We start from the raw sequence: 26,041 nt of genomic DNA, 5'->3' as shown, positions 1-26,041 counted from the left end.
CGAGGCAATCAATCTTAACCCCCCAGGGCAACAAAATGGAGTTCCTGGCGTCAACTGCCATCTGGTAGCATCCGATGGTATAGAGGAATCCCACGGACTGGGGATATTTGCACTAGCAGCAATATCAATTCATTCGCATTAGATCTATCCTCAAATATGTGTTCGGCTTTCGCAGTCACCAAGCCAGTCCGTAATCTATCAGAATAGCAAAGGTATTTATCTCAAAAGCCCAAAAAAAAAGAAAACGAAAGAGACATTCCAGCCTCAAGACGCCCATTCCAGCTAGTAAGAGCCGCTATAAAGCAAAGATTTGACAATTGGAAAAGAAGAACCAAGATCACGTCAAATCCACCAGTCAAAGATCCTCGTCTTCCAGTCGCCCTTAGTTGCCCCGACGAGATCATCAACGTTCAGAATATCTACACCTTCCTGCGCCAGCACCCTCCAGATATGGTTGCGCAGGCCCCGAGGCCAGCCAGGCAGCGACCAGTACCGCACTTTCAAACCATGGCGATGGGCGACACGGACCTGGGCGCGGATGAGATCAATCTGGCGTTGGGTGAAATGGAACGGCCAGGGAAAACCAATAGCTTTCTTGAATGACACGGACGCATAAAAGCTGTTGGTGACGTTGAAGGTGTCCGCCGTGATGGTGACCGGCATACCAGACAACCCTTGGCCAAGGCCATTAGATCGCTTTGTGCGGGAGAAATGCAACTCGGAGTGTCCGGAGCCAGGGTTTTGAGTGTAGGACTCCTCGTCGACGAGCTTATCGAGCGGGGCATCGAAGAAAATATCTCGGTAGGAGGAGTTGGCCGTGACGAGATCGAATGGTGTGTTTCCGGTGCCAACCACGGTGACGGGGCCAGGGACAATATCCCGGCCATTGAAATGGGTCAGATAGCCGCGGTCTCGCAGCGGAGCCAGCTGTTGGATGACGGCTGGCCAGGTCGCGGCGCCATCGGTCTTGAAATCGACCAGGAGGATGAGGGACTGGCCAGGGTCGGCGTCGAAGACACCGCGCGGAGGACGAGCGATAGTGAGCTGGAATTTTGTGATGGGGTTCTGGCGCTCGAGTATGACTACCAGCGGGTCAACGTACATGGACCGCAGAGTGCGCTGCGGCGTCAGAGATGACGCGGTGTGGCCGACGTAGAGCTCGTCGTCGAAGAGCCAGACGTCGGCCTCGACGCCAATGCAGCCGGCTTGCAGCGCCGAGTACAGTGGCACCGGCCGCCAGTAGTCATTGTGCGAGTGGCAGCCCACAGGGACGATGTCGCGCGAGATATCGGTGGGCCAATGCAAGTCGTCCTGGGTGTCTGCGTGGTCGCCGTGTATCCAGTGCTGGGCAGCGCGGTCGTATTCGTCCGGGAAAAAGGAAAGTACAATACCACAGGCAATAGCAAAAAGTTGGATGATGCCTCTTTATTTTTCGGGGGGGATATAAATGGTCCCATCGGTCAGCGACACTTGTTCTCGCAACAAATCGCGGGATAACGTCATTTCATACTCACAGCATGATCAAGAACCCCAACAGCGCACGCACCGGCCAGCGCGATAATCGGGACAGAGTTCGACGTGCTCTTCTTCTGCGCGGTAATGAGTCTTCTTCTAGCAACGGCAGGACATCGTCTTCCCTTGACGTTGTAGACGGAATTAGACTCGCCAACACCCGACGCCATCGACTATGCGGCCCCACTCCGCGGGGAAGAACTGTAAAGCGCACGTCGAGTTTGTTCGCATCTCGGCCTGTGTCCGGCGAGTCCACGTAGCCGTCAAAGGGGAAGTCGAGGACACAGGGAGATACGCCAGAGGGTGAGCCCTGGTGAAGGGACCGAAAGGAAATACCCATGGTGTGCGGGAGGAGAAGAGATGGCGAGATCAGAGGGGAAAGAGAAGGAGAGTGAGATTTCCCTCTGGTCTCCGAAACCCTATGAGACATCTAAGTATGATGTGAAGGGATCGGTGGTGATTGGATCGCAATCCGCGGCTCCGGTGGAACTCAAGTTTGGATGGGCGTCGTCATCCATACTACATTTATACTACATCCATGCTGCAACACTACACACATCGCGAGGTCATACAATAGATCAATTGAGACATAGGATATGACGCTTTCTATATACATGCAATGAGAACCCAAACACCGAGGTGCCCACACGGCACCCGCTTTTTTGGCTTTCATGAAGCTTTTGTCCTATTTCAGTAATTTTTAGTACACTCACTCCTCCTGTAGAGACTTGACGTAGGCCGCAGCCCGCGCTTTGATCTCTTCCACCATCTTCTCATCCTCGGTCTCTGCGGCAAGCTTTTCCTCAAACGTAAGCCACTTCTTGAAGAGGAACCGGGCCTGCTTGGGCTTGACCTTCTTGCTTGCATCCACGCTAATGCCCTTCTTGCTGCTCTGCAAGCCGAGTACTCGCTCGAACAGACGGCGGACCTGTTCCGCATCCCCAGCTTTGATTTCCAAGTCCAGTAGCACGTTCCACAGGTCAATGCGCTTGGGGAACGAGGACAGAAGACCCTCAAACACGGTACGACCACGTTCCACATCGCCGTTGGCGGAGCGGAATTCCAGCTGCGCGAACTTGGAGGTCGTCTCAACGTGAGTGTGCGCTGGGAGCGATTGCAGGGCGCGCGGAAGCAGTGCCCGGCCACGCTCGGGGGCGGCCTTGGCGTCGAAGAGGAAGCTGGCGTAGTTGAGGAAGAACTTGGGCGACTGCGAAGAAATCTTCTTCTTGAGCGCGGTTTGGAAGAGGTCATCCGCTTTCTGCAAAGAAAAACAGTTAGCAATCCATAGATATTTTTTTACCACGCGGGAAAGGGGGTTTCTACATACCTCGTTCTTCCCGGACTGTATGTATATACTGATCATCCGCTCGTAGATCTCTTGCGGTTCATTGTACTGACACGCCCGCTTAAAGACCTCTTCGACGCTGTCGTCGTTGCCGTACGTGTTCTCCAAGTTCAGCAACGCTACCCAGATGTTCAATTTCTCGGCGTCTTGTCCCATGGTGATGGTGCGCAGCGCGCGCTCGGCAATGGCGCGTGCCTTCTCGACTTCACCCAGTTCCAGCTGGAAGGCCATGTACTGCAGCCACAGGAGAGACGTGTCCGGCTCACCCAAGAGAAGACGCTCGTAATCGGCAACGGACTGCGGGCCGTTCGCATCCAGCTCGCCGGTCCGGTCGACCTGGATCTCAGGCTTGCGGTTCTTTTTCTTCTTTTTCGAGGCCTCGTCATTGTCACTGTCGGAACGAGCAGCCTCGTCTTCGTCGTCTCGGACATTACCACTCCAGTCGAAGCCAGTCGCACCAAGACCCCCGTTTTCGTGGGCTGAGTGCCTTTCATGGGCACATCCTCATCACTCTCCGAATCGTCCTCGTCGCTATCGTCTTCCACATCAACGCCGCCCATAGACAGGTCGTCGTCGTCCTCATCGTCATCGTCTTCGCTATCGTTCTCTCCCAGCTCGACACCGCCAAGGCCATCGACACTCATTTCATCCTCATCCTCGCTGTCATCCTCTTCCTCTCCGTCTTGGAAGTGGGAGGCCTTCAGCGAAAACGAGATCTTTCCTTGTTGTTGGTCGATCTTGATCACCTTGGCCTTCACGACGTCACCCTCATCGTACAAGGTCCGAGCATCTTCAACGCGCTTCTCTGCCATCTCACTTCGGTGACAGAGACCGCTGATGTTCGCAGATCCATCGACAACAATGAAAGCCCCAAAATCCTCCACCTTGCGGATTTTGCCAGTAACAACCTGACCAGTCTTGAGATCCTTGAGAGTGATCGGGGCCTTGTAATTGGGGTCCAGAATAGACTCTTTCAAGCTCATCTGCAACTTGCCCTGCTCCGGATCCACCATTGTGACCTTGCCCTTGACGAGCTGGTCCACCTGGAAGGAGTCCTTCCATTCTTTAAGATAGGAATCGGAAAGAGCAGAGACTCGGACATAGGCGGTGACATCGTGGCCAACTGCCACAAAGAGACCAGAGTCGGCAACCCGCTTGACAAATCCCCGGATGACATCGTTGGCCTTGATCTCCTTGAGCGAAGAGATTTCACGGTCCTGCACTGGAAGCGATGAACTCAAGACCTTGGAGGGGCGCAGCGACAGGTAAATCTTCTTGTTAGCCTTGTCAACGGCAACCACACAAGCCCGAAGAACCTCGTTCTTGTGATAAACGGTAGGGTTGGCTTTCGAATAGTCATCGGCCAGATCAATCAGATTGACTGCGCCGACGAGCGTTTCGCTTAGCTGCATGATGACCTGTCTCTCGGTGACCTTGGTGACTCGCCCGGGCACGATCATGCCAGTAGAGACGTCCCCAAACGAGAGCTTGTCGTATCCCTGCTTGGCTGAGAGATCCAGGTGACCCTTGCCAGCGTCCACCGCGGTGACCTGGACCTTCAAAGCAGACCCGATGGGGAAATTCTTGTCCACATCGGTCAGAAGGGACAAGTCGTCCGAGGCATCCATAAAGCGCAGTCTGCCACGGACATTGGGGGACAGGTTAATCCAGAGGCAGTCATCGGCGACGTTGTTGACAAAGCCCATCCACGACGATCCCACCTTGACTTGTTCCATATTAAGTGGCTCAGGGTTGACTGCCTTAAGGAAGTTCGGTTTAAGAGTGAGCTCGAACACAGGGTATTTACCAGTGCGGTGGCTGATGGGTAAGAACTTGTGGCTGCGAGCATCATGAACGCCGAGAATCCTGGCAGAAAGCTCTTGCTTCGCACGAAAGAAGCGCAAAGGCTGTTTCCGATCCTTGAGGTCTTCCCACTTGTCGTAGATCTCAGACACGTCGATGCGACCCTGGATATTGTCCGCCAATTGGACGTTAACCTGGGTAGCCTTAATAGAAGCGACCTTGCACTTGACGATCCGGCCAAAGGTAAAGTCGGACATCAATTTGATGCTTTCATCAACAGGGTTCGCAACGAGATCGTCGGTCGGCGTTGGCGCTTCCTTTTTCTTGGGGCCCGCATGCGTGGCCTCTGCTGGCTTCATGCTCAAGATGAACCGCTGGAGATCAGCGTCCACTGAGTGGACAGTCACCGAGACCGTCTGGGCTTTCGCCATACCAAACTGAGGTTGTTCAAGATTGGCATCTTCGATAAGACGCTTGGGAACCAGTCCGGTGAGAGTACCGAGGAACTCGACAAATAACCCATCGGGGGTAATGTTGCGAATGAAACCTGTGACCGTGGAGCCCTCTTGAAGATCGTCGAACTTGCTAGGAATGACTCCTTGCTTCGCAGCCTTCTTGAGACTGGCCCTGCTGGAAACCCGGATGAGGCGATGGGCGCGTTGGATGTCAAGAATCAGGAGATCATTCAATTTCTGGCCCACGCGAATCTTGGAAAGGGTTGAGCTCTGTTTAGAGGGAGACCCATCAATCGTGTGTTGGGCGTCAAGACGTGCCACGAGTCCCGACTCGTCCAGTTTCAATAGCACATCATCGTTCGACTTCTCGAAAACAGTTCCGGTAACAAGCTGACCGGGGCGGAGATCTTCAAAAGCCTTGCGGTATTTCTCGGTGAACGTAGATGGGTCTTTACAAGACACGGCCAGTCTCCCAAGCAATGCATCCACGCTCAAAGCATGAACGTTGACAACCTGGCCTTGTCGGAAATGCTGGGCCGGATCTTTGATATAGGCCTCGCTCATCTCAGACACGGGAAGGAAACCGCGGACAGGGCCGTAGAACTGGACAACGGCACCATGTCCTTGGAGGTTGACGATGGTACCAGGTGACTGCGATCCAGGCACAATTTCCTTGTAATCCTTCCAAGTGGCAGACTCGCTGTTTAGAAAGCTCTTTTTCAAAGTCAATCGGATCTGGCGCTTCTCGAGATTCACCGACAAAATCCGGGCCGAGATCTTCATGCCCTCCCGGAACTTCTTCTCGGGGAACTGGAGCTGGGTGTCCGCAAAGTGCATGGATGGGACAAGACCGGTAATCCCATCTGCCAGACTGACGATCAATCCATCTACTCCCTGAGGGCCGATCAAGATTTTCTCGATCTTTCCTTTCACTATCGCTCCCACCGTGACGTCCTCGAGGCGAAGGAAAGGTTGCTCAATGACAGATTTCTCAAGCGATAGGAGATAGAGATTATCGAGCATGTTGTACCCAACAACTCTGGCTTCGTGTGTGGACCCAACCTTGAATGGCCCAGAATCATCCGAGATAGACTCGACGTTGCCATCTGAGAGTCTCGAAATATGGACGAAGCCAACATGGCTAGAATCCCCAACCTGCACATACACGCCCAAACCGGGTTCAACCTTTACCACCTTGGCTTCAGGAAGGATAGCAGAAATAGCGGGTGCCTCGGTAGACGACCCCGGGCCATGGACATCGGAAGAGAGCTTAAGCACGTGGCCCAGCAATGAAAACCCAACCTTGAACGTGTCGGCCGCTGGGAAAGTTGAGACAATGCGGGCTTTGATCTTTGCGCCGATTTTGAATTTCCTTTCCAAATCGTCCTTGCCAGTACTCGCTCCGGATTGGACTAGATCCACTGTGGCATCGAGCATTCCCATGATTTTTCCAATCATGCCGTGGGACGTCACTTCGGTCAAAAGAATCTCAGCAGCAGCACCGGGGAGGAAAGCGTTGATCGTAGGCGCCGAGCTGAGGTAGTGTGATTTCTTGATCGAAGCCGATGATTGAAGGTTGGCAGACAACTTGACAACATTACCGCTGGGATTCTGGCCCGAGACCATACACAGGAAAACGGCCCCTTCTTTGATGCTGGAATAATCCACCAGAGGGTCAATTTCCTTGGAAGACATAAAGCCCTTCAGCTCTGAGCCTTCGATCCCGAGGTCCATGACCAAACCGTGATCCTCCACGCTGACAACGGACGCCTGGACAGCAGAATCAACCACAAGGTCCGATTTCGAGAGACCTGTGTTGGCCTGTCGAGGATCGACCGTCAACTCAATCCGCTTTTTGCTTCGGCTGCTTGCGTCAGCCGGGTTGCTACCGGTAGACACCACGAATGCCCGCAGGTATTGGCCCAGGTAGAAGTAATCCTTCAGTTCAAAAGATTCTTCATCGGAGCTATTTTCATCGTCGTCGCTATCTTCTTCCTCGTTCAACATTTTCTCGAGCTTATTGTCGAGAACTTTTGAGACGGCCGTCAGCGGGACATAGCCGGTGAGGTTGTTTGGCAAGGAAAGGGCGATATCATGGGCATTGATGCTAGACACCTGGCCGAGTATCATGGACCCGGGAACAATGCGCTGCGAGTTGTCAGCGCGGGTACGAAGCAAATTTCTTTCTCGTCGCTCTTACCTTGAAACTAAGACCCTCGATGCGAACACCCTGCTTCTTGGAAGATTTCTCTTCTGTAGAGCTCTTGCCCTTGGACTTCTTCTTCCGCGGCTTCTTAGTCGTGGTGGTCGTCTCCGCGTCCTCCATTTCAACATCGTCATTTTCCTCTTCGTCGTCGAGGTCCCGAGAGGGTTTTTTGGGTCCCTTCTGCTCAAAGAGAACATCCTTGGTCGCCTGGATTTGAATTTGCTTGCGCTCCAATGCCGTGAGAACACCAGCGCCGCCACGAGGAAAGGAGGGTTCATCATCGCGCAAAACAGAGAGCTCCGAAGCTTTCGGAGCGGCCGATGCGGTATCCTTTTGCTTCTTCTGGTCCTTCTTGCGTTCTTCCGCTCCGACCTTGGCGCGCTTCTGGGGCTGGCGAGCAGCCGTTTCTTCGGGGGCATTCCCCTTGCGCTTTATCGGCGCCATTGTTGTGTAGGCAAACCCGACTTTTGCACGGTTGGAGTTGCTAATTTGATGATCCCAAAAAAAATTTCCATTAAGATTGGCAGAAAATCTGCCCGGGTAGGCGGTGGGCCGATGAATCAGCAATTCCGATTTTCAGCCTTTTATTCCAAGGTTAAGTTTCCAAGGCATCCATGGATATCGCCAAGGCTACTTGGGTATAGCTCTTGGTATTCTCCATCGTGGATATCGCGAAGATTCATGTTTCTGTAGTACAATTCTTCTCGAGGAGCAAGATGACAATGTTCTTTGCAAGATATAGAAACCCTACACGAGCGTAAGGTAGACCTCGACCATGTTCATGAAGGCCAGCCATATCTCTAGGAAATTTAGAAACTGATTAGAGCTTCTATAGGAGTGCTCTAATATTACCAGCAAAATCTATTAAAGCGTATAAAATCCCTGAAGTAGCCCGTGAAGCATCAAATTCTTCTGAGGCAGGGTCTTAGGGCAAGATAGATGCCTGAGGTGTTGAAAGATACACGTCGCGCGACACACGCGATTTTCCCGCGCCCAACCCTTCTCATCTTGCCCCTTTCGTCTGGGTCTATTTCCTCAATCCTCGATGTCTCCCCCATAGCCTCGCCTCGTCTGCTTTAGCACACAATGGATCATGGCTCGGGTCTCCCGGAAGTCCCACGCTCAGAGCCCATCTTCCCTCTCTCATCTGAGCCTCCATCCTCCCCACCCTCGGTCTCGTCCGATGCTGGTGAGAGACGGAAGCTCAAGAAACCACCGACCGTCACCCCACGCTCTTTCAGACGATTTTTCACCCCTCGATCTTTGCTAAACAGTGGGAACCCTGCCAGCAGCGTCAGGACCAGTCGCCAGGCCTTGAGGGCGCTGACCTCGCCGGCTGTAAATCGTCTTGGACCCGCATTCACGAGAACCTCCAAAGCCGGCAGTGCACGAAGCCCCCATGATGGATTACCAGAAGACTTTATTCGCACACCTAGCAGGAAAAGAAAACATTCTTTTTCCTCAACGGCGTCTCCGCTACAGTCATCGCCGTTGAAAAAAGTTCGTGTCCGGTCTCCAGACGAGGAAAGTGAGCAGGGAGGTACAACCCGCGACATCGACGGGGTATTGGGCGAGCATAATGGACTTCTATTGCCGACGAGGCCCACAAAGCATTCGCCTCCTGTTGCGCCTGTTAGTCGATCCCGAGCATTGCAAACATCTGGGTCGTTGTTCACGCGAACCGTGTTGGGTTCACGAGCGGACCGGGTCACTATACGATCCAATTCTGGGACTGGTTGGTATCTACTTGATCTATTTGATCACATGGTTCTCACATTGTTATAGGCTGGGAAGACCTCACTTCGAATTTTTACTCGCGCCCGGAAGATCGTCACTCATGTTCTAGTTACGCTTCCAACGGCCAACTAGCTCTTCCGTTCTGCAATGCTTCATGTAACAGTAAGTGGTCTATGGATCGACGCTTGCTTGCTCCAATAGCCTGGTGCTAACGAATGTGAAGCCAATTCGCTAGTTGCGGTGGGCGATGAAGAGGGCGGTATTCGGTTGCTGGATTCGTCCAAGGTCGACGAGCGTGGATTCTCTGCCGCATACCTTGGATTTCGTCCTCATATGAACTCGATCATGGATGTCGAATTTTCGCCAGATGATATGTTCCTGGCTACGGCTTCTGGTGACCAAACATCTCTGGTCATCGACATGACCACGCAACGTCCTATTCATTGTTTGTCGAACCACGTCTCGTCCGTCAAGCGCGTTCAATTTCAGCCGGGTGCCAACAACAAGGTCCTTGCCACATGCAGTCGGGACGGGAATGTCAACATCTGGGATCTCCGCTGCAAAGGCTTTGAGCGGCCTGCCTTGCAGGTTCGGTGCTCCCTGGAATCGGAAGCCGAGAATTCCGCGACGCCTGCCACCCCCAGGATGACCTATCCTCATGTCCTCAACACGATTCTCGGCGCTCATGCCTACACAACTCCCCAAAAACCGGCCCTGGACAAAAACGAACCACCTCCCCTCGGCCGCTCTGATATCACCGTAACGTCCCTTGCTTTCCTTCCCCCTGGTCGCGAAAACCTATTCGTCACGGCATCGGAAGCCAGCGCAAGCGTTAGGCTCTGGGACTTACGCACGGCACATAATAGTCGCCGCGGCCGACCTGTCCTTCCCGTGTCGACCACTCGAGAGCCAGACAGCCACATCAAGTATCGGCGGTTTGGCTTGACATCCATGGCATTCGGGGGTGATGGTGCGCGGCTGTACAGTCTTTGCCGAGATGGTACCGTGTATGCCCATTCGACTTCCCACCTGGTCCTTGGCCATGCACCTGAACTTTCCCTCAACAACCAGCGCCCGCGGCGAACTGGAGGATCGGACAAAGATGGCCTCGGACCCCTGTATGGGTTCCGCCATCCACGCCTTCAGGTTTCTTCGTTCTATGTCAAGCTGGCCCTGCGCAAAGCAGCTGATGACCGTCCGGAGATGCTCGCCGTCGGCAGCAGTGACCACAGCCCTATCCTCTTCCCTACAGACGAACAATTCCTACAGAGTTCGGCGCAAAAACACCCCGAGAACACACCCAGCCGGACCTCGCTCTTTACGACTCGTTCGGGACTCCGCCGGACCAACTCTGGCGTAGGCCTCTCCGGCCGCTTGGAGGATACCATCCCCATCTACCAATCGGGCACCCCTCTTGTTGAGGGCCACCAGAAAGAGGTTACAGGTGTCTCGTGGACGGTCGATGGCGAACTTGTGACTGTCAGCGACGACTACAGGGCTCGATGCTGGCGGGAAGGGCCTGAGGCTCGTTACCTCCGAAAGGGTGGTGAAGCCGAAGGTCGACGCTGGCAGTGTGGCTGGGCTGCTACGAAAGACTCCTACGACGATGAAGATGAATGATTTGAGGTCTGCTGTTCTCTTGCTCTGCATTTCCGAGGTGTTTGTTTCTTTCTATTTGCTGTTTCTCTTTCACTTTGCTGGCATTTTCCATGGCGCTTATGAGGTCGTCTTCGTTTATTTCTCTTTTCCGTCAGCGTAGCATACTCGTCTGCATTTTTCCGGGGTTCTGTTGGGTTACCGTTCGATCTAACCAAGCGCGATTGTGACTTGAATTGCCGTGCAATAGTCTTCTTAGAGTGTCTTTCTCATTCCCAGTAATCTTGCTTGTAGAATTATTTTTTTTAAATACTCAGATTGACCATGTCAATCGAGAAGGGCCTTGGAATCAAGCCCCGACGTGGTCGAGTAGTTTCAGAAACGATAAGATAGCGAGCCAAGCCGAGACGAGAAGAAAAAAAAGCTGCGCCGGGCACCTTCACTCCTCCACATCCTAAACCCCCACGATGCCTCACAAACACAAGAGACGTCACAATGATGACTCGTAAGTCTTGGAGATAATATGGTGTTCCATCAAGGCACAATATTCTAACCGCGCCAACTTTGCTATCCCAGAAATTACAATCTACCGCCCTCGTTGATCGCCAAGCCGCTCCCAGTCCGCGACCAGGAGGGCAAATCCAAGTCTGGCAAGAAACAAGCAGCCGGCGACAACAAGAAAATTCCCAACCAAACAGCGACCAGCCGGCGCAAGAATGCCATCGAGGACGACACCCCGAGAGCGTTCCGGCGGCTGATGCAATTCCAAACCACGGGGAAGCGAGCACCATCGGGACTGGAGACAGAGGACAAGAGCCGGGAAAACAAGAAGCGCAAGCGCGACACCGCAGCCACCAAAAACGAGTCCAGCAACAAACCAACCCGCGCAGACTCGCAGCAGACCCCGGCCAACGGCACCAAGGCGACGAAGCAGGCGATGCCGACCATCCTGCCGGGCGAAAAGCTGTCGGAATTTGCGGCGCGCGTTGACCGCACTCTCCCGCTGTCCGAAATGACCAAGTCTACGAAGCCTGGACTGGGCAAGCTCCGCGAGGGTCGGCAGACGAGGCATGAGAAGCATCTGCGGCGACTGCAGCGCGGCTGGCGCGAGGATGATGTGAAGATCCGGGAGCGAGAACAGGAGGAGCGCGAGGAGCGCGAGGCCGAGATGGAGAATCAACTGGACCTGTGGAAGGAGTGGGAGGCCGAGGCCGGGGCTGGGAAAGCCAAGAAGAAGGCCGCAGGTGCAAAGAATAAGAAGAATAAGAAGAATAAGAAGGGGAATAGTGCGGGCGGCTCGGACGATGGCGAGGTGCCTGACAGCGGTGATGATGATCCTGACCCTTGGGCGAAGCTGAAAAAGCGGGAGCGTGCGAAGCAGACGAATCCGTTTGATGTTGCGCAGGCACCGCCGCAGCTGAAAAAGCCGCGGGAGATCTTTAAGGTGCGAGGCGGCGCTAAGGTTGATGTTGCCAATGTTCCGGCTGCGGTGGGCAGTCTGCGTCGACGAGAAGAGCTGGCCGGGGAGAGAAGGAACATCGTCGAGGAATATCGGCGGCTGATGGCCGAAAAACGGCAGTGAGAGATGTCTTTATATTGTCGCATGTGTAGATAGATTTCATCCATGGATATCTCCACTACGTGGGATTTGGTCTTAAAGTCATATGCAGTCCGAGTGCGTTCATCTATGTAACATCAAATTACTGCCTTTTCTTTTTTTTTTTAACGAGGTGGGATAGTCAAAGCACAAGCCCTAGTGGCCGTGGCCGTCATCCTCCTGTCTCTCGGGGTCCAGCTTGATCATCGTGTCGATGCGCATGATAGCTATGCAAGCCTCGACCGAACTCTTGAGCTGCTTGATCTTGCTCATGCTGGGCTCCAGAACACCGGCCTTCAAGGTGTCGTGCACTCGTCCCTTCATCAGGTCCAGACCGTAGTTGCCATACGTCTTCTTCTTGGCGATGGCCTTTTCTTCCTCATTGGCATCGCCTTCCTGAACCCGCTGGGACAGGGCGTGGCGAACACGGAGCTGCGCAACGAGCTCGGATGAATCCTTGGCTGCGTTAACCGCCAGCGTCTTAGGAATGACGAGCAGAGACTGTGCGAATTCACCAATAGCAAGTTGCTCCCGGGAGCCCTGGAGATTTATATGTCAGAGGGATGGGAAATGAGCAAGAGAAGAAAGGGAAAAAGATACTCACCACCGTGACTGCAAACTCCTCCAAGTAAATGTGAAGGGCAGTTTCAACGGCTCCACCACCAGGAACGATGCTGCCGCTCTCGAGAGTGCGCTTGACTGCGCAAAGCGAGTCGTGAACAGAGCGCTCCATCTCATCCAAACTGAATTCGTTGGGGCCGCGTAGAATGATCGAGGCCGAGGTGTGAACCTTGGTTCCCTTGACAAGGATGCACTCGTCATCTGAGATCCGTTCTTGCACAACTTCCTCTGCCTGGCCCAGGTTTGATGCTTCGAACTTCTCGTCGCCATTAAGGTCCGACAGGGTACTGACAAGGGTGGCACCGGTGGCCTTGGCGATACGTCGCAGGTCTTCCTTCTTGCAACGACGAACCGCCATTGCTCCCCTCTCAACAAACAGCTTGAGGACCATGTCGTCAATGCCCTTGGTCGTCAGGACGACATTGGCACCGGATTTTAGGATCATCTCAACCCGCTCCAAGACAATGCCCGACTCCCGCTCACGGATCTTCTCGAGCTGGTCGGGATCGTCCACCGTGATCTGGACACCAAGCTTCATCCGCTCCTTCTGCAGGTTCATGTCCAGACAGGCGATCTTGGCATCAGTCACACGAGTCTTCATGGCCTGGGAGGCAACGGTGCAGTTCAGAGCGTAGCCGTTGACGAGCACGGACTCGGTACCACTCTTTCCATGGGCCTTCAGGAGATTGACGGCCTTGACTGGGTATTTGACCTCGTTCCTCTGATTTGTCGACTTCACCAGCAGCATCGCATCCACGCACAGCTTCGCAAAGAACTCGGAATCGGCCCCAATAATCTTGCTCGACATGGAGGTTTTCGCGATGTTAACCAAGCTGTCCTTCCCCAGGTTCTCCACCTTCGTAGTCACATTTTCGTTCATATATTTGACGGCCTCACGCAGGGCCAGTCGGTACCCGGTGATGATCGTGGTAGGGTGTATCCGGTTTTTCATTAGCTCGTTCGCCCGTCGCAGTAGCTCCGCAGCGATAAGGACAACGGAAGTCGTGCCATCTCCGACCTAGGGAAAATCAGCATGGAAATTGACTGCTTGTGGTATGAACCACCCCGCACCTCCTTATCCTGCTGCTGAGCCAAGTCGACGAGGATCTTGCCCGCAGGGTGCTCGATGTCCAGCAGAGACAGAATGGTCGCGCCATCGTTCGTAACCGTCACATCCTGAGAAAAGAACCCCATTGTTAGACACCGTAGCAATCCTTAGCGGGGTTCCATTGTCCATACCCCTATGTCATCCACCATCATCTTGTCCAGCCCCGAGGGTCCGAAGGAGCTTTTGATGACATTTGCAATCGCCTGCGTCGCCAAAACTGCTAGTTATCAGCTACCAAAGCCAATGAAAGCTCCCAGAGACCTTTTTTTTCCGACATACCATTTTGCTCTCGGACATCCGCACCAGTGATTTTCTGCCCACCCAAGACTGTGTGCGAGATTGGTCAGTTTCGCTGCATCGAAGCTCGGGAAGGTCAGGCTCACAAAGGGTGTCCGCATTCCGCGGAGCCTCAAAGATGCCAGCCATGGCAAATACAAGAGAAAACAAAGAAAAGGGGGGGTTCTCGAGGGCGATGGTAGAGCTTGGGCGCTTGGGGGTGGAGTGGCCGCTAAATCTGCCGCACCAAGGCGGTGGATACTAAATTTTGGCGGCATCCCACTTGCGAGGGGAACAGTCACCTTGTCTTTGTGTGTTTTTCATTCCCTCTGTGCTGCCTTTGGCTTTCTTGAGTTCTCTCGAGTTACACGCTCGTTTCAGCAACATGGCTAGCCAGAACCCCAGCGACGAAGCTGCCTCGGGCGCTGCCCCTCAGACTCTGCCTGATCGCACTCAGAACCCCGCTGATAACCAGCAGGGCGAGTCGAAGAATGCCGCCAAAAAGGCCGCCAAGCTGGCCAAGATGGCTGCCGACAAGGCCGACAAGGCTGCCAACAAGGGAGTTGGCAAGCAGGAAGCCAAAAAAGCCCCCAAGAAGAAGGTGGATGGCGCTGCTTTGATCGGCATTGACGTCTCCAAGGAGAAGGATTTCCCTGGCTGGTATCAGCAGGTTCTCACCAAGGGAGACATGCTCGACTACTACGACCTCTCTGGCTGTTTCATTCTCAAGGTATGTTATTGGAAGTCTGCTTCAACACGTGCAAGTTCATGGCCTAATGTACTTGTAGCCCGCTTCGTTCTTCATTTGGGAGGAAATCCAGCAATGGTTCAACACACGGATCAAGAAGATGGGTGTGAAGAACTGCTCTTTTCCGCTGTTTGTCTCCGAAGATGTCTTAAAGCGAGAGAAGGACCACATTGAGGGCTTTGCGGCCGAAGTCGCTTGGGTCACGCATGCGTAGGACTTCCTATCTCCCGTCGCGATTGTGCGATACTGACTCAGATCCTCACTAGTGGCTCGACCCCTCTGGAAAAGAAGATTGCCATTCGCCCTACTTCGGAAACGGTGATGTACCCTTACTACGCCAAGTGGATTCGCAGCCACCGCGACCTGCCCCTGCGTCTGAACCAGTGGAACTCTGTTGTGCGATGGGAGTTCAAGCACCCTCAGCCGTTCCTGAGAACTCGTGAATTCCTGTGGCAGGAAGGCCACACGGCACACTTGACTGAGGGTGCCGCTCGGGAGGAGGTATTGGCAATCCTTGACTATTACCGTCAGATCTACGAGGATCTTCTGGCTGTCCCGGTCATCAAGGGCCAGAAGACCGAGAAGGAAAAGTTTGCTGGTGGTCTCTACACCACCACCGTTGAAGGCTACATCCCCGCCACGGGCCGTGGTATTCAGGGTGGTACCTCGCACGGTCTGGGCCAGAACTTCAGCAAGATGTTCAACATTACCGTCGAGGATCCCTCCGCCAAGCCCGATGAGAGGAAGCCCCCGCTCCACGTGTGGCAGAACTCGTGGGGTCTGTCGACCCGCACGCTGGGTGTTATGGTCATGATCCACAGTGACAACAAGGGCCTGGTCCTGCCTCCTCGCGTCGCGGAGACCCAAACCGTGGTTATCCCCGTCGGCATCACGGCCAAGACCTCCGATGAGGAGCGCGAGAAGCTGAACGCCGAAGTGGATGGCCTCGTGGCGGTTCTCACCGCGGCTGGAATCCGTACTGAGAGCGACAAACGCCTCTACTCTCCTGGCTGGAAGTTCAACGAGTGGGAGCTGCGCGGTGTGCCTCTGCGCATTGAATTCGGCCCCGGCGAGTCGGCCGGTCACTTCGTCACCACCGCCCGCCGCGACATCCCGGGCAAGGATGGTAAGGGCTCGATCCCTATCCACGAGCTGTCGACCGGCGTCCCCGCTCTCTTGGAAACCATCCAGGCCGATCTATTCAAGCGTGCCGAGCAGGAATACACGAACCACCGCAAGCTCCTCACCAACTGGGACGACTTCGTGCCCGCGCTCAATGAGAAGAACATCTGTGTCATTCCCCACTGCTTGACCGAGGAGTGCGAGGATCAGATCAAGGACCTGAGCGCCCGCAAGGCCGAGGAGGACTCAGGTGAGCCCCAGGACGCCAAGGCCCCCAGCATGGGTGCGAAGTCGCTGTGCATTCCCTTCGACCAGCCCGAAGGTCTCGAGCCGGGCGTCACCAAATGCACCAACCCCCACTGCAACCGCCTGGCGGAGAAGTGGTGCATGTTTGGCCGTAAGTTTCTTTTCTTTTCACTTCTTCTGACTCCGGGCATATTTACTAACAACATAATCTGCAGGCTCTTATTAAGCTATTTCTCTCATATGGAGACAGCTATTTTCCTCGCATAGGACTTTCAAAGATTTCGGTTAGACTCCTCTTTTCCGTCAGAAATGAAAGCATCGTCTACATGGTATTTATTGGTTTGTCTTTTCGTCCATGAATTTCTTATGGCTTTACAAAAATACAACCAAAAAAACAAGAAAGGGAACATCCCATCCAAGATACCTGATCTTTGTCTATCTGTCATTGTGGAGTTGAGAACCAAGAGGGGAGTGCCGGGACAGGAAAAGCCAAAACGAGACTATGAGAAGAATGAATGACGTCTTTTATTTTTGTATTTGTCTCATTCCTAGGGAATCAATAGCAAGGTGCAAGGACAGAAGGTGGGGGGCCGCAGGCTGGGATATTAGCAACAGGTTCTTTTTCATGTATATGTTTCCACCCCATTTTCGAAAGATACGTCGTAACATGGCTCAAGCCCTAACAACCGAGAAAGTCCAAATGCAAGTCTGAGTATACAACAAAACAAGCCTAGCATGAGCTCTATATCCATACCCAAGATTCAAGACCCAAAACAAACAGAAAAGGGAGGATTATCATCTCAAGGAATTCCCATATATGTTTTTGTTTTCTGCCCTATCAAGGAGTATAGACAAGAACATGGAAAGAGGACACAACAGAGATATATGCACAAAAAGTCGCTTTAAAAGCTTGATAATACACAACTCAGAATGATCACGAAAGACCACGAAAGCTCAAAATCAGGTAGCAATAATCACAGATCACGACAGAACTCCATCCTGGAAAATGCAAAAAAAAAAAAAAAAATCCAATAAAGACAGGGTAGAACACATGGAATGGAGTTGCCAAAGGAAAAGAAACACGGGATATTCACACAGATATCGAAACAGATAGATAGGTAAATGGAAAGATTGTGAGTGAGTGGTAGAGATGGTAGAGAGGGACTCGGGTTAAAAGAGTATACAGGATCAAAAGGAAAGATTGAGAGTTAGAGAGAGAGGATAGACCGACGGTTCAAGCGAAGACGGGATTCAGAGTTCAGAGCAAGAAAAAGAGCGGCTCGAGTGGAAAAGGAAAAAAAAAAATGGACGGAAAACTGGAAAAACTCAGAATGGCTGAAAAGAAATCAGACAGCTTTTTTGGTGTGTCATGAAAGCATCGTTATCATCCGGAGGTGAAGAAGAAGTCCCCCACCTCCGCAAGGTTGGTTGGGCGCTAGACCAGCAAATTTGTATTGCTATACTGCCTCAATAGGTCTCGACAGAGCGGGATCCACGAAGCTGCATCCGGGCGCGAGACAGCGGAGACAAGCTCTCCTGGTAAGCAGCAGAAGCAGAAGACAATTGCGGGGAGTTGGAACGGCGCGAACGCTGGGACCAACCCATGAGCTTGTGGGCGTCGGTGGTCTTGGTGGTGTCGATGACATATCGGACGTTGTTTTCGTCGACGCCCTCGATCTGGACGCGCGGCGGCGGGGCGCCGACGCTGGGGAGGTGGATGATGTCGTCGTCGCTGTCTTCCACCGAGACGCTGCTGTGGCCGTCCTTTGATGGGGTCGAGTGCGCCTGCAGGCAGTAGACTGCACCGGGGGTGCTGGTCAGGTTGTCTGGGGTGGCACGGGCGGCGGTTGCAGAGATGGTGGCGGCCGATTCGGATCGGCCTCGTTTACGGGACATCAGCGGGGTCTTGGACGGGGTCGAGGATTTGTCGTTGCCGGCGCGGAACAGCACATCCATGTAGGTCAGTGGCTGGCTGGTGCCTGCGCGAGGCACGACCGGTTCCTGTTGCGGCTGCTGGATGTCGGCCAGGAGGCCCGGAGAGGGAGGCGGGGCGTCCGTGTGGCGCCGACGGGCTGGAGTGCTGGACACGCGGCGGAAGATGCGGTCGTAGCCCTTGGACGGGACACTGGTAGAGATACTGCGTCGAGATTCGGAGTTGCGCTTGTGCTTCATGAACGAGCCTTTGCTGATGATACGCGGTGGTGGCTTTTCTTTGGCAGACGCACTCCGGTTCAGCTCCGGGTTGACCGGTTCGGGGCCATTATCGAACACAACCTGGTTAGGCGACGGCGTGAACGGAGGACCAGCATCCGGCACGGGGACCCGGCGGAATGCCTCGTGCGAGTTGATCTCGCGGACGATGGCGTCCTGCAGCGTCTCGTAGGTAGGGTGAGGACTGACGGCCCGTGTGGACCTGTACGCTTTGTTGAACAGGTCCATCATCTCCGAGGCCTTGAACCGGGGGGAGGATGAAGCAGAGCCCGACGGCAGGGGACTGTGCATGACCTCTGCAATACTGGGAGTCCGCTTAATTTCGTAGTTGGAGGGGGTCGGGGGTTGGATCGCACGATGCGAAATCTTTTGCTTTGGCCGGCCTTGCGCAGCCAATTGCGTGTTGATGGAGAGGTCTCGGACATTCTTTTTCGAGCCCGAGCCGGATGAAGAAGGTGGAGAGCGCGATTTCGGGCCCAAAGACGAAGTTCGAGCCGTTGTAACAGGGGCACGCAGTATCGTGGGACCCTCGGCACTCCCGCCGCTATCACCTATTGGCATGGGCAATGTAGGACTATCCGGTAAAGGCGTATTGCTCCAGCAGTCACCTTGCTTATGAGCTGGAGGCACACCAAGGCGCTGGACCGGGCTCGAAGGCGCCTCTTCCTGTGGGGTAGAGTCCTCTTCCGCATACAAACTGGGTGCAGATTGCTGAGGTCGAAGACGGCTATTTCGTGAGTGGGACCGCGAGGAAGCCGAGGCATCGTCTGGTGAAGACGACCGTTTCCGCAGATCCTCTTCAGACGACCAGGTGGATTTGCCAGGACTGGGCTTCCGGCGTTCACGTCTTTGGCCGTCAGGACTGAACGTTCGAACCATCCCAGGGGCTGCCGGAGACGACCGACAGCTGAGACGGGACCACGAGCGCGATGCGCCTCCATACTTGGCAATATTTCTGTCCGCGACATCTTCCTGGTACAATGCGGAGAGGATGCGGGAGCTCTTGTGCCCTTTCCGGTGCTGGATTCTCATGAAGCGCGTCATATTCCGTTCCGCCACATCTTCATTGTAGGGACTAACGGGCGGCGACATAGTATCCTGGCTGGTCGATTGATACCGGTCCGACGAGTAGAACGCATCGAGGAGATCGATATGTCGGCCATTGTGGGGTTTGGGGGCAAACTGATTCGATACAAAAGGGAGCTGGGACTGAGAAGACGGCGGCCGGGCCTCGAGACGATCATGTAGATCCTCGAATTGTTTCTCGATCTGCTCGAAATGATGGGCGACATCCAAGGACTGCGAAGGGTTGAAACCGGGCGACGGGACACCGGGTGACGGCAAGCCGGGGGATGGCAGGCCCGCATGGAGGTGCGTCCGAGTCGACTCGACTTCTATTGCCAGGCCACTGGACGGCCGCGAGGCGCTCTTGTCCGTCTGGAAAAGTTTCTTCAAAGCAACCATGTTGAAAATATTGGAAATGTTGGAAATGCTTCCACCGGATATCACCAGAGACGAATCGAAAGAAGGGAACCACGAAAGGGAAAAAAAGAAATTCCAAGTGAAAAAAAAAACGAGAGGCAATGACGTTGGAGAATCTCAAGGTATAGTAAATGAAAGCGACACCATCGGCCGTGGAAGAAGGACACAATTGACCGTCATGGCAGCATTGTAGACGAGATGGGGACACGGTTCAAGTGTCAAACGGGGGGAAGAAGAGAAAAAAAGGCGAGAACCGGTCAGAAATGAAGAAACTAAGAACACTAGGAAATTCAAAGAAATGATTCCCGAGGTGCAGATCCCTCTGGATCAGGGGGGCCCATCTCATGAACTTGGACTCGTGGATGGGGCGAACGCTAACAAATTAAGACTCGATCGCTAGGGTTCTGACGGGCAACGGGCTTTGTGGCCTATTGAATGACTGCACTATACATTCTATATTCTCCATTCTCTATTTTACAGTCAAGTCACTATCACATCCCCTCCGCACGTTGTGACCTGCCGGGGACATATCCAGCTAGCAGGACCTTGTCTCCGGAGTCAACGTCCAGGCTGCATCATAGGTTATTATAGGCCAAGAGCTTTTCTTTGTTTTTTTCCTGGTCCACTTGACAGGAATCGGTCTGACAGGCATCATCCCCATCCCCAAGACATACTGCCCAGACTGGGTCATTCATCTATAATCCATGGATAGTATAAACTACATGTAGCTGGTATAGTTCGAACAACCAAATGAACTCCTTGGAACCATTCGCACACTTAGGACCATAAGAATCGAAAAGAATAATTGATTCTAGAGGGATTCCAAATGGCAAGCCAAGTGGGTTTGTGGAGTTCCCAATTTCCGCGGGCCTCGTCATTGGCGTGACGAGGTGATGGGGAAGCGAACTGGCCTTCCCGGCTGGACGGTTGAGGGATTCATGGCTTTTTTTTGCTGGACAAGGCAAGGAGAATGCAGAAATAAAGGAAATAATTATAATTAAAATGAACTGGTCTCCAATTTTCAGATCCTACAATTTTAGTGAAATTATTTAGGGGGAATCTCACAAAATAATTTGGAAGCTCTCTCATTGCCCAAATGAGCGTCTCCGAGAAACTCAGGGGTTTTGTTTCCCAGTTTTTCTTTCCCCAATCGAAACACTAGTTGAAATTCAAATGATCCGCTCTGCACCGTTTGACCATGGAACGGTCAACGGTGGAAAGTGTCCACCGTGCCCGATGTTGTACAAGGGTATACAGGAGTATATTTTGTATTTACAGCGATGGAGAGAGAAAACCACAATATGCACGTCTCGGTAGGGCTATAAAACTGTGCGACCTCGTTTCCGATCCCATCTCGCTCCATTCCGATCGATCGACTGCGATTGCGATTTCGATTTGGGAATCGATCGACTGACGCTAGTGTTAGGACTTTTGACTCTGTGAATCCCCAACTTCTCAAATGTTCCCCCGAGCATATATAAACACACATGTCCTGAGCTTTGATCAATGTGGACTATGGACCTACAAAAACAATGACCTTGATGATAATAAGAGTACCAATAATACTACTATTAATAAGTCCATCGATTGCTCCTTGACTCGCTTAAATTACTCGCTACGATCGCAATTTCCGAGTTATCTGGTTATCTCCATCTTCTGCAAGACCGTTATAGTAGCTGCCACTATTTATGGATGCCACGAGGAAATATGCAAGACATCAAGTCCTGCAATTATTTGTACCCACTAACCAAAATTATTCTAATTGCACCAGTAATCAGGCGAAAAGCCGCATATCATTGTATGTCATTGCATAGCTAAAGAACTCGCTAATAGCTAAGAACCGCAGCATAAGGGCCGAATCACAACCGCATCTTCCAAGCCCAATGGGTGTGCTGCATATGACAATCGAGAAACTCATGAACCCCTCCCATCTAATAAATGCGCCAGTCTTAAAGTGACTGAGCATCTCTGTGATCATTGCCACATCTTAGACGGTGGTGTTCTCCTCAGCCTCAGCCTTGACCTTGGCAGGGGAAGCCTCGGCCTCAGCCTCAGCCTCAGCCTCAGCCTGTCGCTTCTCCTCAAACTTCTCCCCAGCCCTGGCAGTGGCTTCAACAGCGGCCACCTTCTCCATGTGGTCACGCAGACGAGCAAAGCGCATGCGGGCAGCCGACAGTTTGATGCCGTAGTGGTCGGCGACTGCTTCGAAGTCAATTTGCTAAAGAAAAGAAAGAAAGAAAGAAAAAAAGTCAAACATCAGCATATGTCCTAATGGGGTTGCACTTCACCAGGGTAGCAGTAGAGAAATGAAAGAAAGCACGATTCTAAGGGAGGGGGAAATAGGACGAAAGCATAAACATGTTCCTTGTCCACTCAGGCTGGATGTTGTTCTACACGTGATCCAGACAACCCTCATCGACAATGAGACTCACCGTGCCAGGTTTAGCACCCGCCGAGCCGGCCTTGATGTAGACCATGCAGTTCCAGAGGAAAATCAGGTTGCGTTCATTCCACTCATGGGAACTCTTGGTAGGCGAGTCCTTGACCTCAGCCTTGGCCTTGGTAGGAGTTCGAGGAGGCATTGTTGATGGTTGGAAACTAGTCAGAAGAAATCAAGATATCAGTAGCTGACGGGCAGAGTGGAGGAGAGATGATTGACCAGTGAGCACAGTGATTGAAATGAGATGGTAAATGGTGATGTGTGAAGTGGAAAAGTGATGAACAAAAGACGGTCAGAGAAAGGGATGGTACAGGGGAAAGAAAGGAAGAGAGTTTTGGCGGGTCTGCAACTCAAGATAAATAGGTGCTGGCTGCATACGTTACGCGCATAACCAAGGCCACGCAAACAAGTGTTTATGAAGTCTATGATATGATCAAAACGGACGAGTCGTGTCGTAGTCCACCAACGTAGCCTGGCCGACGGAGATGGGTTTGGAAACTCCATATTCACACAATCTTGGGTATTCCATGACCAAAGAATAGGCAGGACATTGGCTGAAACAGGCTGATAGCACCATTCAAGAACAAGGAAAACTGTGTGGTCGAATGCCCTGGTGAATAGAAAAAAAAATCATAGAATTTCATGATACTTAGGGTACGTACGGCACGTGATTTTGATATTGGACTCGAAATGGGCAGAACCCCGAGAACTGTGTAGGTTGACCACCTGCCCACTGACTTCGTTCCTTCAATATGAGAATAGAATTTCAGGCTGAACCAACAGTCCGGGCAATTGATTCCCTCACAGCCTGGCCCAGAACAGTGTGGGCTCCACGAGCAGCATCCACGGCCCCGTCAATCAATGCCTCGTGACCCGGGCGCTTGTCGTCGTCTTCCAGTGCGGCCTTGGAGCTATCACCCTTCAGCCAGAGCTCTGTGATCTCATCACGGGCAGGCATGTAGGCAACAACACACGCCGAGACAATCGATCGATGCTCGGCAGGATCCGTGTCGAGCACAAGGCGCGGCGGCCCCGAAGAACCAGTCATGTCCTCCGAGACCAGAGCCGCAACACCGCCAGAGACCAAGTCCAGGCAGTCAATGTGGGCATCCGCGAGAGCAGCAGATGCAGCAGTGATACAGCCAGCCAAGACGTTCATCATGCCCCATGAGGCGTCATGCGAATCAGGCGCATCGCCCCACCAGCGGTCGTCTTCCGCCTCGATAATAGTGAGCGTGATATCCAGGCCACTCTTGGGCCAGCGTTCGGCGATGATGGCGCCGCGCAAGGCGGTCTCGAGGTGAACGCCCAGATCGCGCTCGCTGGCGTCGCGGATGTGGCCCTTGCGCCTGCGGGCTGCGAACGGCGCATACTTGACATGGGTGGTGAGGACAAGGTTGGGCGAGAATGTGGCCGACCGCGGGAGGGGCTTGGGGCCATGCACGGTGCAGGCCAGCTTCAGAGCGGACGAGGGCGGGATCAGAGATTTGGGGTTGGCGCGGGCAGCCGCGAGAGAGGCCGAAGGTTCGAATTCAAGGTACGAGGAGCCTGATGCAGATGGGATCAGACCTGTCTTGAGGACTAGTCGAGCAAAGTTAGTTTGGTACTCATTGTCATCACGTTCTTCGAAGATCCATACAGATTTTCCTTAGATCTGTCGGCTGGCGCTGGCGCTGAGCTCGGTCGGCAGCCCCGGTCGCGGATTGTAGCAGAGAGGCATAGACAGCCGGCCTCGTGCCGCCAGGCGGCCCATTGATGCGTCTTCTGTCAGTCATTACACATGACTTTGAAGAAGTGAAGGTTCGAGCCAGAAACGGAAATCCTGTCTCGATGATGTTTGCACTGTTTGTCTCCACTTTGCATTTTCCCGACTTTTCTCGCGTTCTTTTCTTTCTCTTTCTTCTTCTTCCTTTAACCACCCGGGCAGCTTTGATGATGGAGCTTTCGAATCTTCAGGCCTATCATTAAATCGATTACTTCCCTTCCTAGGCATACATCCGCCTAGGTAGGGCTTCTTGATTAACTTGTGAGTCCTCCCACCCTCGTTCCACTCCCCGTCTACATGAGGAAAGCAAACCAAAAATTTCTGTTCCGGCGACAATCCATGAGCCATTGAACAACATGCACTACCATCTGAATGACACTCCCCTTATTATTATCAATTCCCATACTTGAATTCTTCGGAGACTGACAGTAGTTTAAGATAGGTTGTGGACTGCTGGTCACTGTACTTGCTGGCGACCGTCCCACCAACACGACACAACCAAGGTATGGTGGCAGTCTTTTCTTTCCTGTCTTCACTCTCTATGATGAGAAACATTTTTTTCAGTTCTGCTTCTGCAAAAACCTTGAAGAAAACCAAATACCATTACCAAAACTCCTGATCTTGCTCAAGTCATGCTATTGTCGTTCGCTGTCTCAAGTCAGAACACCCAATACTGACAATTCCAAGATTCCACAGGTATCAAAAAATGTAGCTCTGGGTCATTTCTTCCCATCATTTTTCCACTCTCGGCTTGAAGCAAAAAGGTACGGACCAATCTCAAATTTTCTTTCACTACACCACTCCCACCCTCCAAGATGATGACAACAAGTCAATCCATTCAACGATCTCTTCGCGAGAACCGCCCCTCGAGTACGCACTCGTGACCGTACAGCGGCATGCCATGAACACAGGTGGCGATCCATTGTTCTTCTCTTGGACTCCCTCATACTGGACCTATTGTATCCATCTGGACGCGAAAGGGAGGAAGGTTGTGGAGCACCCAAGTGGAAGACGGTGGGCTCACATCGTCGCCTGGTCCACGTTCTACATGTTTTGTCTGTCTTGACCGCGGTCTCGGGTGTTATGCTTGACTTGTGTTGGTTTCCCTGTACTGGGCTGCTCGTCCGTCTTGGGTGACAGTTCAGTGCGGGGGGCCAGCAGGGGATGGGATGAGTTACCCGGCTTGGCTGATTATTCTTTTCTGGACTTTTTAATTTTCTTCTGGTTTCGTCCTGAGAAAGAGAGTCCTGTGCCCCTATCTTATGCATGATTCTTCAATGCCTTGGCTTGTGCTGATTGTAGTTGATAGGTTTGCATCAGTATCCAATTAGTCTCTTATGCTTCTATTAAAATCCATCAAGTATTTCTCTCAAGGCTGCTGTTCCTAGTTTGTAGTCTATATTCGCCTACTCTACAAAGAAAAAGGAATTACCATGAGCAAGGTAGAAGATTGTCCCCAAAGCTATGTACGATAAGTGTAAGAAAAAAAAAAGAAAACATAGCAACACCTCCCATTATCAAGGGAAATGCCCCCGAGTCCTCGCAAGACACGCTCGATAAAAGAAACCGACTTCTCCCAACCGAAATCTAAACAGAACTCTTTCAACGCGGGAATCTTCCTGTAGCAAGCAACACCGGCTCCAATTCTTTCCCTTCATGTTGGACTTTTTCCCCCTTCTTTTCTTTTGGACTTGGGGGATTTTTTTTTTTTTTTTTTTTTTGTTTTCGGTCATTTCAAGACACCAAGACAGAAAAAGAAAAACAAGAAACC

At 52.7% G+C, this 26,041-nt stretch overlaps 9 protein-coding genes across 9 annotated transcripts; 3 read left to right on the top strand and 6 right to left on the bottom strand.

The window, feature by feature from the left end:
* Window positions 1–342: 342 nt before the first annotated feature.
* On the bottom strand, window positions 343–1,682 carry NUU61_004306 (uncharacterized protein; the record flags this gene model as incomplete). The annotated part of the gene is made up of 2 exons (XM_056654888.1): window positions 343–1,344; window positions 1,515–1,682. The coding sequence occupies 2 exons, from the start codon at window positions 1,680–1,682 to the stop codon at window positions 343–345; spliced, it is 1,170 nt and encodes a 389-aa protein (XP_056512915.1).
* Window positions 1,683–2,221: 539 nt separating this feature from the next.
* NUU61_004305 (putative rRNA biogenesis protein RRP5) lies at window positions 2,222–7,765 on the bottom strand (the record flags this gene model as incomplete). The annotated part of the gene is made up of 4 exons (XM_056654887.1): window positions 2,222–2,770; window positions 2,840–3,248; window positions 3,287–7,263; window positions 7,316–7,765. 4 exons carry the CDS (start codon window positions 7,763–7,765, stop codon window positions 2,222–2,224), a joined length of 5,385 nt encoding a protein of 1,794 aa, XP_056512914.1.
* A 642-nt stretch (window positions 7,766–8,407) lies between these two features.
* NUU61_004304 (WD40 repeat domain-containing protein) lies at window positions 8,408–10,678 on the top strand (the record flags this gene model as incomplete). The annotated part of the gene is made up of 3 exons (XM_056654886.1): window positions 8,408–9,056; window positions 9,107–9,220; window positions 9,282–10,678. 3 exons carry the CDS (start codon window positions 8,408–8,410, stop codon window positions 10,676–10,678), a joined length of 2,160 nt encoding a protein of 719 aa, XP_056512913.1.
* Window positions 10,679–11,121: 443 nt separating this feature from the next.
* Window positions 11,122–12,236, top strand: NUU61_004303 (uncharacterized protein; the record flags this gene model as incomplete). The annotated part of the gene is made up of 2 exons (XM_056654885.1): window positions 11,122–11,159; window positions 11,231–12,236. The coding sequence occupies 2 exons, from the start codon at window positions 11,122–11,124 to the stop codon at window positions 12,234–12,236; spliced, it is 1,044 nt and encodes a 347-aa protein (XP_056512912.1).
* A 171-nt stretch (window positions 12,237–12,407) lies between these two features.
* Window positions 12,408–14,406, bottom strand: NUU61_004302 (chaperonin-containing T-complex alpha subunit TCP1; the record flags this gene model as incomplete). Its single annotated transcript, XM_056654884.1, has 6 exons — window positions 12,408–12,791; window positions 12,856–13,890; window positions 13,944–14,048; window positions 14,112–14,197; window positions 14,260–14,307; window positions 14,364–14,406. 6 exons carry the CDS (start codon window positions 14,404–14,406, stop codon window positions 12,408–12,410), a joined length of 1,701 nt encoding a protein of 566 aa, XP_056512911.1.
* A 235-nt stretch (window positions 14,407–14,641) lies between these two features.
* On the top strand, window positions 14,642–16,598 carry NUU61_004301 (proline--tRNA ligase; the record flags this gene model as incomplete). The annotated part of the gene is made up of 4 exons (XM_056654883.1): window positions 14,642–14,986; window positions 15,045–15,214; window positions 15,271–16,523; window positions 16,588–16,598. The coding sequence occupies 4 exons, from the start codon at window positions 14,642–14,644 to the stop codon at window positions 16,596–16,598; spliced, it is 1,779 nt and encodes a 592-aa protein (XP_056512910.1).
* A 1,241-nt stretch (window positions 16,599–17,839) lies between these two features.
* NUU61_004300 (uncharacterized protein) lies at window positions 17,840–20,047 on the bottom strand (the record flags this gene model as incomplete). Its single annotated transcript, XM_056654882.1, has 1 exon — window positions 17,840–20,047. One exon carries the CDS (start codon window positions 20,045–20,047, stop codon window positions 17,840–17,842), a length of 2,208 nt encoding a protein of 735 aa, XP_056512909.1.
* A 2,005-nt stretch (window positions 20,048–22,052) lies between these two features.
* On the bottom strand, window positions 22,053–22,647 carry NUU61_004299 (uncharacterized protein; the record flags this gene model as incomplete). Its single annotated transcript, XM_056654881.1, has 2 exons — window positions 22,053–22,283; window positions 22,498–22,647. 2 exons carry the CDS (start codon window positions 22,645–22,647, stop codon window positions 22,053–22,055), a joined length of 381 nt encoding a protein of 126 aa, XP_056512908.1.
* A 624-nt stretch (window positions 22,648–23,271) lies between these two features.
* Window positions 23,272–24,280, bottom strand: NUU61_004298 (3' exoribonuclease family protein; the record flags this gene model as incomplete). The annotated part of the gene is made up of 2 exons (XM_056654880.1): window positions 23,272–24,086; window positions 24,145–24,280. 2 exons carry the CDS (start codon window positions 24,278–24,280, stop codon window positions 23,272–23,274), a joined length of 951 nt encoding a protein of 316 aa, XP_056512907.1.
* Between the last annotated feature and the right edge of the window lie 1,761 nt (window positions 24,281–26,041).

The sequence above is a fragment of the Penicillium alfredii genome (assembly GCF_028826965.1).
Source record: "Penicillium alfredii strain IBT 34128 chromosome Unknown utg000005l_segment0_segment0, whole genome shotgun sequence".
NCBI classification, from domain to species: Eukaryota; Fungi; Ascomycota; class Eurotiomycetes; order Eurotiales; family Aspergillaceae; genus Penicillium; species Penicillium alfredii.
This window is presented reverse-complemented; position numbering and strand designations above follow the sequence as displayed.